This window comes from Pseudonaja textilis, chromosome 1 (genome assembly GCF_049901715.1).
Source record: "Pseudonaja textilis isolate UNSWEBS1 chromosome 1, rPseTex1.2, whole genome shotgun sequence".
Classification (NCBI taxonomy): domain Eukaryota; kingdom Metazoa; phylum Chordata; class Lepidosauria; order Squamata; family Elapidae; genus Pseudonaja; species Pseudonaja textilis.
In genome coordinates, this window is record NC_141990.1 from 223,576,796 (window position 1) to 223,592,805 (window position 16,010).

The following is a 16,010-nucleotide window of genomic DNA, read 5'->3' on the forward strand; positions in this document are numbered from 1 at the left end:
GGATTAAGTCTGATCCTAGATGGGTTGTTGAATCCTGGGATGACACAGTGCATCTATATTGGAACTGGATAAAATTGGGGATATAATTGATCTTGCAAATCCTAAACTGACTTGTCCTGTATTTTTCAGGGTGGAATTCCAAAACAAATTCTATTCAGGAGCTGGGTACCAGTTCAGCCCCTTCACTTTCACCAGCGACATTTGGATCTAAGAAGAAAAGTGACTGCTTCTTTCCAGAAGGGGAATATTTACTGTGCCATCCTGAACTAATGGATGCTTTTTGTTTTTAACTGATTCATGCTTTGCCGTCTACTGGTTGTGACTTCTGTCCAGATAGAACATGCACTAGCCTTTAACAACCTGTTACAATTAATCCAAGATCCTGTGCTGACTCACATATGAAATATCAGTATTTAGGCTGACATTTTGGAACTGAAGGAACAATCTTCCAGATCTATGTTTTGAATCATGCCACATTGCTTTCAAATCTTTTGATATGTTGTTCCAATAACCACCTTATCTATGCCTCTGTAATCTGAAAGCTCCGGTGGGAAAGAATGGTAAAAGACCTTAAGGAAAATCAGAATATAGAAACATCGAAATGTGGTCCAGTAAGACTTACAAGGATATTGTCATTTGTATCACTCGTCTGTGTAAAAAAGGACCCATTTACTTATTTAAGATTAGTTGACAAGAGACCTGGTCTAGGCGCTTTTTAAATTACCTTCTGCCTTTTGCAGATCTGCACTAGAATTTTATTGGGTGCTAATGTCCAGGTCAGCCTCAGAAAATTTTTTTATGACCAAGAACTCAGGTTGATGCTGCAGCTGTCAAAATAAGGAGGTAGAGTGTCAAGATCGGCTTGATGCAATTGTCATGTTGGGGGTTAATACGGGGAAGTGGATTGAGATGACTGTGGCTGTTCATTCTATCTTTTGAACTCAGTTTACTGGCTGTTGGCAAAACACATCAATGAAACGTGGACCAGAAATGGAGCAAATGAAAACGGCACCTCTCCCATCTAGGCCAACTAAGTTTAATTTTGCCAAAAACAAAAAGAGGGATTCTTGGCCTAAAGTGCGCTACAGGTTTCCTTCACATTGAAGGCAGGGAGGCCTCAAAAATGCGTCAAAATCTTGTCACATCCTCCCATTAAGATAAGGACAGTGCATTCAATAGACCATGTAGAATTCTGTGCTAAAGACATTGAAATCCTTAACTCTGTGGCACTAACTCAGCAATAACAATAAAACTCGCTGCATTTTTACCCCTGCCTGGAGAGCATTTTGTAGTTGCAAGATTTACTTTGGATTTCTGCTTTGCAGGTTTGAACATGGGACGGGTGTGTTTCACTCAGGGTTGTTGTGTTTGGAGATGGGGTTGAATTCCTTAACTTGTTAAAGAATTATGGGCTGTTTCATAGAGGCAAGGAGCAGAATCAGTTATGAGCAGGTGGCTGAGATCGCAGTGAAATCCACTTTCTGTTCTTGTTTTGAGTTCCATTACACCTTTTAAAGGAGGTTGGTTTTGTATTGGACTACATTGTGTCTATATATAATATAATTGCTTAATATATAATTGAGGAAGTGGTGGGAAACTTATCTAGAGCAAGGGATAAGATATAAGTATCAGTTGGGCATAAAAAAAATACCAACCCCCAAAATGCCTTCAATGAAGAGGAAACTGCATAACGGGCCAACTTCCTGGCAGGTAGTGTCATAAAAAAACCACACTGGGAGATGAAAGGGGTTCTTTGGGAAAGTTTTATCTGAACTGGGCCAGGGGATGGGGAAACGGCTGCCCCTGCTGTCTCATTGCTCATAGCCACCAGCTGTGTAAATGTTGAGAGTATGGAAGCTGGTTGCCCGGTTGCTAGGTAGGGCGTAAGGTGCTGCCCCAGATCGAGCTCCCACATAGAAGCTGTGATAAGAGAGATGCTTGTAGGGCAGGGCCCCTGAAACTTCATTCAAGGGTCGCCGTGCGATGCATACATCTGGGAGGCCAGCTGATGTCACCAGAGGTTGATGCTGGAATTGGGAGGCTTCTCTGAGGAGGGCAGGAGGGAGATGGTGGTTGCTGGAAAACCCTAGAAAGAGAGAGATAGCTGTAGAGAATAAAAGCTATTACCAGAAGCCCTAATCCAGTGATGCTCTGGAAATACACCTTCGCTGTTGTTAAAGTGGGGAAGGCAAAACCTCTACTGAGAAATCCACATGCAGGGATTACTGGTATCTCTATGATTTTACTAAGACCTAGGATCTCTAATAGTGTGGTTTGCATTTTACTATTTTCAAGTTGTTGAAACTAGCAATTTAAATATCAGTTCACTGGTCCAATGCATTCCCTTGGTAACAGTTAAACTTATTAAACTTGGAGAACCAGTTTGGTGCAGTGATTAAAGACAGGAATACAATCAAACTGCTTCAAGGAGGAAAAAAACCCACATGTATGCAAATCTTTGTTAATATGAATTCTTCTCTTGCTTGTTAAATGAGAAGATATCAAATCAACTATTTGCAGAAGCCATAATCTTCAAATTTCGGTAATTTTCCAGATAGTGCCTAAGCATTTAAACATTTATGATACCATTATGGTGCAGATCTTTAAAGAACGCAGTTCAAGTTTTCTTCTTTCTTAATGATAATTTTGTGCTTCAGCAAAAATTTGGATTATATGCAACGTGATTATGGCTGACCTGGAGACAGGCTTAATGAAAGGAACAACAATAACAAAAACCAAGCTAATTTCAGCCTACAATGAGGCTGGTATGGAAGAAGACAACACTTACTCACAAAAACTTTGTAAAACAGTTAATGTAGGAAGTTGTATAGCTTCATTACCTTAAGGCGCTAAACAGATTAATAAAGCATGAAATCTCGTAGGATTGCTGGTTTTCCTATTATGCACTTGGATTTGAGACACTGCATTCCTGTCAATTTCTCCATTCTAAACTGATAAATTATTTTTTCATCTTACCTTTCTCTGGAATCTCTTGAAGTTGGCCTAAGGAAGAGGTATTCCCATTCCGTGATAAACAACCCAGTAGTTGCCCTGAGGATCCTGGCCTACACACATACAACATAATCAGTGAAGGTATAAATGTGAAATTTCCCTTAAGCATTACTCTACAGTTTTTGAGAATACAACTTGATTCAGTTCTATCTGTGTCCTTAGCCACCACTGTTGTCTTAATTCCTCCCTTTTGTTGGTTTATCAGGATGATGCAGATGTAGCTGATAACAAACAATTATCCCTAAAACATTGTTGGAACAATTGTATAGCAGTTCTAGACATTATGTATGTGGGAAAAGCCTCATGAGGTAAAGTCAATTGTAACAGAACTAGCATGACTTGGATCTCTGTCCTTGCTTTTGAGAGAGAGTGTCTCGTAATTCAGCCTTTCATCCGTTTGCAGCCGTGGAAGAAGGCTAAATTTGTTCTTGGCTGTTCTAGACCCTGATCACATCATTACCAAGATCATGAATTAGGCATTGTAGATCTTTTTAAAGGTATTGATAAGGCATTAATATTGTCGGGCTGGCATCTGACAAGTTGCCTGGTTGAGAATACTGTGAGCATAATCCCTCCCTACACATTGTCATTTTGCTGGGATATTAAAGGGGTGGGTGGGGAAACTCCAATTGATTTAAACTGCAAAAGAGATGTCCCATATTAGAGCATTGAAGATTCTCTCCTTTAGCCAAAAAAAGGTTCTGCCTGACTGTATTTTGGGGGAGTGGCAGCAACACCATTTTAGTATTATTTAGTATATAAATACCATTTGGCATCCAAGGAATACTTCTGGGTGTTTCTGATTGCATTTACTGTCAGAACTGCTATTCCCTTGCAACGCTTCTCCATTTGGGTTACTTTAGCTGGCGTGAAATTAGACAAAGACTTCTGCCAGCTTCCTCTTCTAGCAAAGCCGTAAAACTATCTTATTAACCACCAGTCTTGTGAAAGACTAGTACATCACCATCTACAAGTAGTCTAGCTTTTGAATGGAGTGGAAGTCAGATGGACTTAATGAAAAAAGGGGATTCTCTCAATGAGTTGTGCAGGGCTCCCTCCTTCATTCCACGTCTCTCTCCCACTCTCCTGACCTGGTTTATTCTTGGATTCAGGCCCATCAAAGGCCTGTGTTCAGAAAGAACCCAAATAACAGCTGCAGAGCACCTCCACACCAGCAATATGTGTATTTTAAATACATTTATATGACTATCATTTTTTAACCTTCTATATCAACGAGTCCTACATTTCATTATTTATTTACTTGTTTGTTTATCAAACATTATGCTTGCCTAAACAAAACCTACCTCTATAGGCAACAACCTACCTCTAGTGGCAAGTGCAACAAGGTCTTCATTGAATAAATGGCTCCATTCATTCAGTTTGTCTTTCTCTGGCTTAGTAGAATAGTAATCTAGGAAGAGACTTACCAGTCATCCGGCTCACACTCCCGGAAACCTTTAGCAAAAGGGTTACTAGCAATTTTCAGCTGGGTGATCTGTCAAGGTAGGGATAGCTTTATCAGTGATTTACTGTCTTCCCTGCCAGCCTCATCTTTGTTCAGATAGCTTTCACTAGTCCCAGAGAAGGGAATTTCAGTCAAGTTCCTTCACATACCTCATGTAACTGTTTAGAAGGCCAAGGGACACAAGAAACCTTTGATTTATATCCTGCCTACCCTTTTTCTGAGGATAGTAGGATGATGGCATTTAAAAAAGGCAAAGTCTCCTTCAAGCTCAATATGACACCTAGTCTTGGCTTCATTGATACGCCTTTACACATAAAAGGTTTTCTATCCTATTGTTCCCTAGCAAAAAGAGGTTGAGAGAGAAAATTCATTATCCAATGAACTATGCGGTATACTGGGGCTGAGAGCTAGTCCCTTTCATCCATATTGATTGTATCCCCTCAGATGCCTTCTTAAATTGCTGGTTTAGGATTCATAATTAGGTTATCAGTTTAGGGTGATGAGCAGAGGTGTTCAGCAGGTTCTGACCCATTCTGGAGAACCAATAGCGGAAATTTTGAGTAGTTCGGAGAACAAGCAAATACCACCTCTGACTGGCCCTGCCCACATCTATTCTCTGCCTCCCAAGTCCCAGCTGATTGGCTGGGTCTTCTTTTGTTGCCCTGCACAGGAGAACGGAGCTGGAAAGCAGGTTAGTGGGGTGGGGAAGGAATGGGGATTTTGCAGTAACCTTCCCCCAGGAGTGGGGAGGGAATGGGGATTTTACATTATCCTCCCCTTGGGGTTGGGTGGGGATGGAGATTTTACAGTATCCTTCCCCTGCCATGCCCACAAAGCCATGCCCACAGAACCAATAGTAAACAATTTTGAATCCCACCACTGGTCGTGAGCAATGTGTTATGCATACAGGTAGTCCTCGACTTAACAAGAGTTCACTTGGTGACTATTCAAAGTTACAATGGCACTGAGAAAAGTGACTTGTGACTATTTTTCACATGTACGACCATTGTAGCATTCTTAGAATCAGTCACATGATTTATATGTGGATGCTTGACAACTGGCTCATGTTCATGAATACGTTGCAGTGTCCCGGGGTCATGTGATCACCTTTTGTGACATTCTGACAAGCAAAGTCAATGGGGAAACCAGATTCACTTCACAACCATGTGGCAAGAAAAGTCAGCAAATGGGGCAAAACTCACTTAACAAATTTCTCACTTGGCAACATAAATTTTGGGCTCAATTGTGGTCATAAGTTGAGGACTACCTGTGCTTACCCAACAGAGTGGGGGCCATCCTGATTTTTCTGTAAGAATTTAGTGGTATTCTGTCCCACATCAACCCTCTTCCATAAGTCAGTTCTCTTGGAGGAAAAACCATGATAGACTGTGTTCTTACCCGATGGTTCTGATAGGCGGTCACTGCCATAAACTGAGTCTCTGTAAAGATGAAAGATTTGAAATTCTCCTGGGCATAACGTTCACTGTCTGGACGTGGGTCCACCACCACCACATGGAAACGGGGCTGGTATCTGTGCATGGAGTTCAGAATGATCTGTTTGATTAAGAAAATAAAGCTTTCAGGTGAGGATACAAATTTAATTTAAATTCAGGTGAGGTTGCCCATTTTAAGATCTTCCCATGATGCAAATGGCAGCATGCCACTTTCTTTCACTCTCCCAGATGTCAGTAGATCTGTTCTAATTTGAAATATAATGGGGAAAAACTCTAGCTAGAAATGTTATATGCTGTCAACCAAGAGACTACATTTCATGAAAGGTTCCTTTTATTTATTAAATACTGAAGAATTAATTCACTCAGGTTCTCTTCACTTTCATGACTAAAGTCTCCCAAAAACTACATCGATTTCCCAATCTGGCAATGGCCAGATGTATTGGGTTACAAAAATCAGTATGTCATTATTATTATTATTATTATTATTATTATTATTATTATTATTATTATTATTATTATTATTATTATTATTATACATATGATGAAAATATGACAAAAGAGAAGTAATCATATACACACACAATCCACATAATTACACACAAACCCACTATGGGGAAAGGGCAGCGGTCTCATAACTGGATGTCCAAGTTCAGTTATCTAGGCGTTTCTTGGGGCAGACCTTCTAGGGCAGTGGTTGCCAACCAGTGGGCCAGGGATCACTGGTGGTCCGCAAGAAAATTGTGGTGGTCTGCAGAGAAATGTCACCCAAAATCACCCCCCAAAGCAATTAATCCAGGTTGTGTGGGAACACAAGGCTATGTCATCCACATGGCCCTCAAGAACACAAGGCTTGCGTTGCTGGGCTACTTCTTTCCACTTCTTTCTTCTTCCACTTTTGGCTGCATGCAAGGAAAGCAGCAAAAGTCTTTCTTTCTCTCCCCCAAACTCTGCCAGAAATGAGTCTTTAGGACCCTGCAAGGCCTCCTGCTCCAAGAGGCTGTGCCAGTAAAGACTCATTTCTGGCAGAGTTTGTGGGAGAGAAAGAAATACTTCTGCTGCTTTCCTTGCACGAAGCCAAAAGTCTCTCTCCCCCTCCCTCCCTTACTTTCTTACAACCCTTACTTTCTGTTTTCCCTCCATTACTACCACAGCCCTTCTTTTTTTTTTTTTTTTGTAAAATCTTGTTTGAGAAGAATCTTGGAGAAGTGTATATAATTTTTGTTGTTTGCTAATGAAGCAGAATGGAAAGTTACCAGAAAAGTATTCTTATAATTAGCAGAAGTTTCTTAGCTTATATCACAAATATTATAGAAGTTGCTTAATACGATATTGTGGAAACCACAAAATTGCTGAACCTAAGAACTAGACGTGTTCCTGTAAGCAAGGGTAGGTATGGAAAATAACAGAAGAAACCGAAGAATAAGAACGAATGACTAAGTAGACTTGCTTCCCCTTTTGTAGTACGCTGAGACTGGGAGCTGTATAAAAGTAACCCCCTCAGGGATAGCCGGGGGTTCAGAATTTGCCATGCTAATGCTCTGAACCTTTTGCGCAAATAAACCTGTATTCTCCTACCCTTTGTGGTCCTGTGTCCTGATTTGGAAACAGGATCTGCTGCAACACTAATAGTGTACTGCCAGCAATATATTTAGGATTTTTTTTAAAAAAAAATCTGAATATTATTATGATTGCATTTAAAGAATCAATTGCCTTTCTTAAAATAAAAACAGGAGAAAAACATGAAACAACTGCCTTAAGCAGTTGCTATTAAATCAAGTGCAATCCAGTGAGGAAGCTAAATGGTTATTTATCATGCAAGAGTCCAGAGCAACTCACATGGCCGTTGTCATCCATCAAGTTGTTGGTGAGCTTGAGCTTGTCAAAAGAGACAATTTGCCTCATCCACTGGCCTCCCTTGGCAGGGGAGTCAGGATGGAAGTGAACCCGGCCGGGTGTAGCAGGATCCGCCTTGCCAGCTACCAGCCAAGCAGAACTGTGGAATGCATACCTGTAGGAAAGAGGTATCATGCTGGGCCAGGTTATTACAGTCCTGGCTTGTTCTGGATCCATCCATTATGTTTGGTTTGCTAGGAAGTCCCATTGTTTGTTTGTTTTTGTTTTTTGTTTTACTTATCAGCTCAAAATCTTGCCTTTGCTTTTCAGGCCAATGGAAAAAATAGGCTAGATCAGGCCAGTTCTGTCTATGGAATAGTGAAGTACTAACTATATATGAACCTGCTTCCCTGCTGTGGAACCAAAAAAGGTTATCCATCCCAACTACTGGACATCTCAGAGATGAGAATTATGGCCCTACCCATCAGCCTGGAAGAAGGCCAAAGGATGCAACATACATTGTTTAATTCATTAGCACACATACATATGTATTGATGCTCAGACAAATTTGGCAATACCATGACTAAGATAGAGTGATTCATGCAGAGTCTAAACTCTAAATCAAGACCTTTTTTAAGTGTAAATGAGATTCTGAACTGAAATATGTTTCAGCAACCAAAAGAGAGGCAAAAGAGAGAACTGATTGTGTTGGGTGGCTTAAGTCTTATAGTTCTATGTCCCATTTTGTTTTTATTTACCCGTAAATACTTTCTAAAAATAAACAAATGGTTACGGGAATACTACAAAGCAAAATACCAGTTATCTAGCATCACTTAAAAATGCCTCTTGATGATCCCATGAAGTCATCCCATGCTGTCTTCTAGCATGTTGATGGCCACAAAAAACGATTTTGTTTTGAAGTATGCCATGTACTTTAGGATGACAAACAGCATCCTGAGGAACTAGAATGGGCAACAGGGACAGGGTTTGAGATTTTCTTTTGGGTAAACAGTTTTTCCTCACCATGGCAGCCATTTTAAAATCTGTGCATCTCTAATGAATAGCTTCATTCAAGGACCAGACATTTACTTGACTCTTACTAATTAATTTCCATTGTTGACCAAAACCCAGAATGACAAGAAAAGGAGGGGGAATCAAGGCTATGTGTTTTTCATCCCTGAAGACACACTAGACAAATTAATAATAATAATGAATCCAACTCTTTGACTTTCAGGTCTTTATTGGCATTGACAACTGATGCCCAGCAGGATTTGCATCACAGACTGGCAGTTGCTGACTGTCTGCTGCATGCTAATATAGAAGCCTAATACAACTTAAATGCATATTACTTATGTGGCTTTTATCTTGAGAATCAAAGTATGGAGTTATTATGCCTTAGAGCCATGATGGTGGACCTATGGCATGTGTGCCACAGGTGGCACGTTAGCGCCCTCTCTGTGGGCATACAAGCCGTCACCCTAGTTCAGCTCCACTGCGCATGAGCATGTGCCTCTCGCCGGCCAGCTGGTCATCAGGTCTCAGCTGCGCATACACGGGGTGTGTGCGGGGGGTGCATGTGTGGAGGAGGCGCATGTGTAGGGGCAGTGCATGCATTGCATTTTGAAGGTACTGGTGCGTTTGCGTACTTTGGGAACTCCGTCCAGAAAAGGTTAGCCATCACTGTCTTAGAGTGTATATCATTATTCAGCAACCTTCTTCTCTTCTGAAGAGATCTGGTACAGAACGTGTATTTTTTTTCCTTCACAGATAACGTTAAATTGGAACAGAAGGTACACTTTAACTGCCTGGAAGTCATTCTTTATAGCCTTTTGCTCTTGGTAATAATTCCAGGAAGAAGGCCTTGGAAAGAGTCTATGGGGTATCGAACCTGTAACTTCAAAGAAGCCATTTCCTTGACAAGCAATACAGATTTGCTTGTTCAACTTACAATAGTTCCCCTTAGTGATCATTCAAAGTTATTGAAAAAAAATGACTTATGATCACTTTTCATACTTTGACCTTTGCAGCATCCCCAAGGTCATGTAATTTACATTTGGATGCTTGACAACTGACTCACGTTTATGACGGTTGCAGAGTCCCAGGATCATGTGATTCCCCTTTGGTGATTCTCCTGACAAGCAGTCAATGTGAAAGCCAGATTCACTTAACAACCATGTTATTAATTTAATAACTGTAGTGATTCATTTAACAAATGTGGCAAGAAAAGTCAGAAATGGGGTGAAACTCACTTAACAAATCTCTCACTTAGCAACATAAATTTTGGGCTCAATTGTGGTTGTAAGTTGAGGACTACTTGGATTACTATTCCTGATCCTCAAAGTCTGACAATTGAAATTAAATTCTTGTATAGAATATTGGCTTTCATTAAAGTTACAAAAAAACTCTTCTGGCAAACATGTCAATATTTTTAGGGCAGCACAGTTCAGCATTCATCCTATGTTCACGATGTCAGCAAAAGTTAACCCTTCTGAGCCACGGTGGCCCAACAAGAGGACCACATATGCTGACACAACTGAACCTCAGGTTTTGCAAAAGTAAAACAGCTTTCAAGGGAAAGGTTCAAAATCAAAACCAAACCTTGGTTTCCCGGAAGCCAACCAGAAGTGGTAATAGAAGACAGCTGATATTTGAAGGGCTTGGGGGGAGGAATGGAAGAAGAGAATGGAAAGTCTCAAACCTTCTCAAGCTTAGTTTTCAGAAAGAAAATAAAAATCCCAGAACCCCCTGAACTCTGGTGATAGAAAAGCTTTGGTTATAGAGAATGGGCTGAGATTCCATTGGCTACAGTCATTCGTTGAGGTTTCCATTGAAAACAATAGATCCAAACTTACAGTCCCGTACCGATATCTCTTGTCATCCAAAGGGACAAAATCCATTAGAAGCACATAGTCAGCCAATGGGTCCATGCCTGATATCTTCACCTGGAAGGTGGGAAACATCCTCCTGCCACAGAGAAAAAGAACTTTGCAAGATCATTTGTTTAGCCTCGCTGTTGCAGTAGGAAAGGACTTATCATGGCCTAGAAATGCCAATAGACCGCAAGGGTGTTAGATGACTAGGATCTGCTGGCCACAAAAAGATGAGTTATTGTGGATAATTGATACAACTGAGCATGCTGCATGGGGCCAGTAGCTTTGGGGTGGGAGTATGGGAAATTTCCTACGGTAAGCTTTCTTCCTTCCTTCCTTCCTTCCTTCCTTCATGCTTTGAAGGCCATCACAGAATGTGGGGAAATATTCCTGAGCTGAGTAAATGGCATACTCTGGGACAGGCAAGGGCAAATATCATGTGCCCAAATATGCAGGAAAAGCCACTACAAATTTTGCCTTAAAGGCCCAAGCCACTTACCAAGTGGCTTCTCACAAATTGGCAAGCTGGGCAATTTCTCCTACGGCACACAACAAGCTCCGGCAAAACATTTGAAAGAGAATTTGCTTAGATAGTAAACCATATTTTACACACATTTTTTGAAGCATTAAAGCAGCTGCGCTCATTTAGAAAGCTCGGGTGCATGGTATAATCTCCTTAAATTTCTTAATTATCTTTTACTTTGTTCTTATAAATGTACTATAGGTGCAGTTTTTGGAGTCTCCTGAAACTTTGCTAAGTGGTGTGCTTTCCCGACATCTGGTTTGTGGGGAGTTGAAATCTACACATATTAGAGATTTTTTGACCGAGAAATGTCTGCACCTGTGATCCCAAGAGCATGACCTTACCGTCCTGCCTTGGTGACAATCATCTCGGTGCCAAGGCTGTTGAACTCCTCCCAAAGGCTCCTCATTTCCAGTTGCACAGTGACACCAGACACACATTGGTTTTTCCTGGCTAACTGGGAGCTGCCACTTTGCTTCCCTGCCCCATTGGTTCCATATTGCTCAAAGTCGGCTGCTGTGCCAAGCAGACATGATGCAGCCACAGGGCTAGGAGAGAAGGGGCAGCCCTCAGAGGTCAATACACTCAAACTTGCTGCAATGAATGCTGAGAGAGAAGAGAAAGAAAACCACAGTGTCAGTTCCAGATCAGTGGTGGGATTCAAACATGTTTGAATCAACAAGCAGGCAAGAGGACTTTGTTTTTCCTTGAAGAATGTTTTACTTCTCATCCAAGAACTGAAGAAGCTTTTTGGATGAGAAGCAAAATGTCTTCAAGCAAAAACAAAGTCCAGTTGCCTTTTGAAAAAGCACTTTTGGGAAATCCTGGTGTGTTTGGGTACAGACCCAGATGAATGGGGATAATCAAAAAAATAATTGCATCCCTCTTAGGACAGTCTGCTTTCTTACAGTCGTGGATTAACTTTGAAGGATGGCGTGGGAATGTATCCCAATGGACAAAATAGATTTCACTTCATACTATGCCCAATTATATGTGCACAATTAATTTTTTTCCAACTATATTAACTCACCTGTTTGTAAAAGTATATTAGGAAATTAAAGGACACTATTAGGTCACCTTTTTAGTTAAAGAATACATCAACCAAACTTTATATTACATATAAGAGGTGGTTACATCAGGAATAATTACATGGGTGGGATGTAAACTATTGACTTCATCTCAGACTGTGGTTTGTGAATTTGGAAGATTTGCAACTGCCTCTCTCAATGACACTCAGTCTCGAGCCATGCTGACGCAGAGCCTTAAACATATATCTCAGCAATGAGCCACCCCACCCCCAAGCTGATTGAGTGCTGACTGTGTGCTTCAAAAGAAATACTTGTCATCAAAAAGCGTGAAGCTTTTTCTTATAAAAGAAAAGAACTCATAAAAGAAAAGAACTGGTCAGAACCTGCTGAATACCACCTCTGTTATTCACTGATTATAAGTAATTGTGTCCGCTCAGAATTAAGCTTTCCTTAAAACATCAGTATATGTTTTAAGATGTAAGTTATGAATTTGAAAATAAATTTGAAGGCTGAGCTATGTCCTGTACGCTTTTCGTAACCTTTTCTGTGCAAAGCAGGAAAAGACAGTGTCAGCATCTTCTGAAGTTCTAGCTGAGATTTGATCCTGATGTAGTTGTAAAGATGTGTACTCTGTTACTGTATAAATTGTGAATAGGAGTCTCACACCATTTTAGCAGACCTCAATTAATGTGCCTCATCCCAAAGGGATAAGCTGAAATAGACTGTTTCCATCAATGAAGAGAAGATGGAATGAATGCATGGGAACCTTTGATAGTACTAGGAACTGTTTCTCTAGAAGCTGCTCAAAGCGCTTGATCAATGAGTCATACAGCATATTGAACACTAAACTTGAGTTAGCAAAACGCAATTGGTGTGGTTCAGACACCGCATAACAATACTATGTCTGAACAAGTCAACAATATTACAGATCAACATGATTTGTTGCTCATGCAACAAACTAAGACAATGGCTGAGTTCCTACAACAAGCTGAGCCACACCTGAAAAGCATATTGTATAAAACCAGCCAAGAAAGGCCTTGACAGAGGGAAAGTGAGCGTAGGGAATCACCCCGGCAAAAATAACACACAACCCCTCCAGACCAAGTCTTCATTATTCACACCTCTTGAACACTACAGGAGATGTTGCTTTTATAAGGGAACAATAGAGCCATAGGATGGAACAGGAGCAAAATCTGATTCTCAAAACGTACCAGGTGTTTTGAGGATAATGTTCTTTCTTTGCCTGGATTCAGAGGTTCTTTCCCTGTTTGCATGTTGCTATGGCTCCAAAATTCTCCAGCCACTTTTTTTGGCTGTGTCCCCATGATACTGCTTTCATTTGGGTTCTAGTCCATGAGTGAGAGAGGCTTAATTCATTGCGGTATGCTTCCCCCCCTGCCCATTATCTTGACATTGTCTAAGGCCAGCCTCACAGTGTGTAAAATCAGTTTTGTCCTGCGTTTCCTTGTAAGGAAATCAGGTGGTTGTAGTGACTTGAAAACAAGATGCAAGAGATCGATTAGCAGTGGGAAAAGCAAATTTTATGCTGGTAATTTTCTGCTGTGTCAAGGATAGATGGAAAGATTTTTAACTTGGCAATGGGAAAAAGGCCCCATGAGTCAGGAAAAAGCAGCTATTCTGGCAAAACATCTTGAAAAATCACATGACAAAGATAGTATGAGAAAAGTTTAATAATTTGTTACACTGTTGACAATGGATCATGAGAATGCATTATTGCTATTCCATTCTTTCACAAGGGTAAGCTGATTTTGTTTGTTTGTTTATTTGTTTCTGGCCTTCACTTTTAATCATCCATTTATCCACCCAAACCATTAAATTTTAACTGAAAAAGAAGAAGAAACGAACCATTGCATTGGCAAGAAAAACGAAAGCATTGGGAGATTAAAGAGATTGTAGCTCTGTAATGGGGCTCCTCCTTTCTCCTTTATTTATTATTACTTGGAATAGTTTCACTGATTTGCTTTTTCAAAGATCCTTAGGGAAAACTTCTTTCGCTTTCTCATTGTAGAAGAATGATTTTCCCGCTATGAAAATGTCTTCCCTTTTGTGTTAAGGCTATTCATGACTGTTTTCCTAAACGAGCTGAGCTTTCGGAGGTTGGATATGTGGGTCATGGAGAATTTGGCAGTAATTCAGTTTTCTTTCCAGCTGTGAAAAGTTTTTCCCCATGTTATGAATACATTTATACATACAGAGAGAAAAAAAATGAGAAAGAGATTATTATTGTAATTTTATTCATTTCTTGATATTCAGGTTCCATGACTTTATTTTTAATTTTTTTTCCCTGAAATTCATTTGGATTACTTTTCTACCAGGGCATTCCTGAAGTCTGTACTTTGGACAGACAAGTACGGTTTCAAAGTTTTCACTAGAGCCTACAGGAGTTTGTTGCTTGAATCCCTACTGCGGACCAGGTAATTATAATTCTTTCTCTCTTTTCTCTTCACTGAAGGGTCTAGAATTGTATTTAATTAGAGGAAGTTTAGGTGCAATAAAGTGGGACCGGAGAGCTACCAACTGCTACTTAAAGCCAACCCTTTGTGCTTTGTGGAGTGGGAGCTAGGACACCCTTGCAAGCCTTTTCAGCCTGGTGGATCTTTTTAGCCAAAGCTCCTACAGCACTTCCCACATTGGAAGTATTAGTGGGATTAGCTTTGTGAATTCCAAGCTGACATGCCTGAGAGAAACCTGTCAGAGAAAAGGATCAGAAGAAAAGGACTTAGAAGATCCAGACATGGTTTTATCGCCTCTTTAGATTTGTATTGTTGAGAGTTTTCTATGAGCGGATCTGGACCATCAGGGCACACTCCCTAGAGATGATGCGAAAGATTGTTGCCCTATACAATCCCAGTTAGGAAACTAGGAGTTAAAATTGTTCTGTCTAACAACAAATCAATTATTACCACTGGGTTTTAAAAAATCAGTTAATCATTACTGTACCTTACTTATATTAACGCTTTAATTCAGCTTCTTTTCATATTGCTTTTTCCAGTAGAGCCTGGGAAACTTTAAATTAAACTTTGCATGTTGTAACTACTCCATCTTGTGGTTTCATTACTCCATTTCCCTTTGTCCTTTTAATATACATAATGCTTTACATTTTCCCTAAAATGTTTGTTATTATGTTGTTTGCATAATACTTATTTTGTCCTTTAGTATGCCTTAAAATACCTGTTTTTTGGCTCCAAAGTTTAATGAAATATTCAAAATGATTGCTTTCTGTCCAGATCTAATTAGAACTGCAGTTTCATTGAGATAAAGAAACATTAATTTCCTAAATCTGTTTGAAATGACCATCCAGGTGGCAGTGCCTAACCAATTTGACTTGATCCTGAAAAGCTAAACATGGTTGAGCATATTTATTGTTTGGATGGGAGACAACCAAGAAATACGAGGGCTGAAGAAGGATTGGAATTTTTAAAAAATATACAGGTCCATGGGTCAAGTCTGAATCAAGGTGGACTTTACCTCAGAACTGACCTATTTCAGCCATGTATAGTTCCCACAGGGATATGGTGAATACCTAGTTCTGGGTATGGAATATGAGCGTGGTATAGCTCAATATGGAAGCTGAGGAGATTAATGTTCTGCTCTTTTTAGGCAATTCTTCTCTTTTTGTACACCTTGCCTTTTCCTCTTCATCCCTTTCTAGAGCCCTTAGAAAAATTACATGTGTATTATATATATTTTAAAGCAGGTTCTAAAAAATGTGAGGAATGGTTTGTGGGAATGGCCTTTGAAGGCAGGGAGAAGAGCCACAGCCGGGGAAACAGTAGGATAAGAGCAGGGCTGGGATTCTACCAG

The 16,010-nt window shown here is 40.2% G+C and overlaps 3 protein-coding genes across 10 annotated transcripts in view; 2 read left to right on the forward strand and 1 right to left on the reverse strand.

The window, feature by feature from the left end:
* TCIRG1 (T cell immune regulator 1, ATPase H+ transporting V0 subunit a3) overlaps nucleotides 1-1,267 on the forward strand; it is a 27,331-nt gene extending 26,064 nt beyond the window's left edge. For all 6 annotated transcript variants that reach the window (XM_026707933.2, XM_026707934.2, XM_087920675.1 and 3 more), the window contains one exon: nucleotides 130-1,267. In XM_026707933.2, the coding sequence (XP_026563718.1) occupies nucleotides 130-211 (82 nt within the window). In that variant the 3' untranslated portion in view covers nucleotides 212-1,267. The remainder of the gene's footprint in view (nucleotides 1-129) is intronic.
* The window catches only part of TBX10 (T-box transcription factor 10), a 16,263-nt gene continuing 1,372 nt past the window's right edge, over nucleotides 1,120-16,010 (reverse strand). Inside the window, exons 2-9 of the mRNA XM_087926290.1 lie at nucleotides 14,742-14,894; nucleotides 11,502-11,763; nucleotides 10,627-10,728; nucleotides 7,768-7,939; nucleotides 5,876-6,031; nucleotides 4,440-4,507; nucleotides 2,977-3,065; nucleotides 1,120-2,086 (exon numbers count right to left, since the gene is read on the reverse strand). Coding sequence (XP_087782416.1) covers nucleotides 1,812-2,086; nucleotides 2,977-3,065; nucleotides 4,440-4,507; nucleotides 5,876-6,031; nucleotides 7,768-7,939; nucleotides 10,627-10,728; nucleotides 11,502-11,763; nucleotides 14,742-14,894 — 1,277 coding nt within the window. The 3' untranslated portion in view covers nucleotides 1,120-1,811. The remainder of the gene's footprint in view (nucleotides 2,087-2,976; nucleotides 3,066-4,439; nucleotides 4,508-5,875; nucleotides 6,032-7,767; nucleotides 7,940-10,626; nucleotides 10,729-11,501; nucleotides 11,764-14,741; nucleotides 14,895-16,010) is intronic.
* Nucleotides 13,821-16,010, forward strand: part of ACY3 (aminoacylase 3) — a 19,308-nt gene continuing 17,118 nt past the window's right edge. For 2 of the 3 annotated variants that reach the window (XM_087920678.1, XM_026708107.2), the window contains exons 1-2: nucleotides 13,821-13,943; nucleotides 14,522-14,620. The gene's annotated coding sequence lies outside the window, so the exon portion shown is untranslated. Of the gene's footprint in view, nucleotides 13,944-14,459; nucleotides 14,621-16,010 lie in introns of all 3 variants that reach the window. The other variant, XM_087920677.1, reaches the window with a different exon arrangement.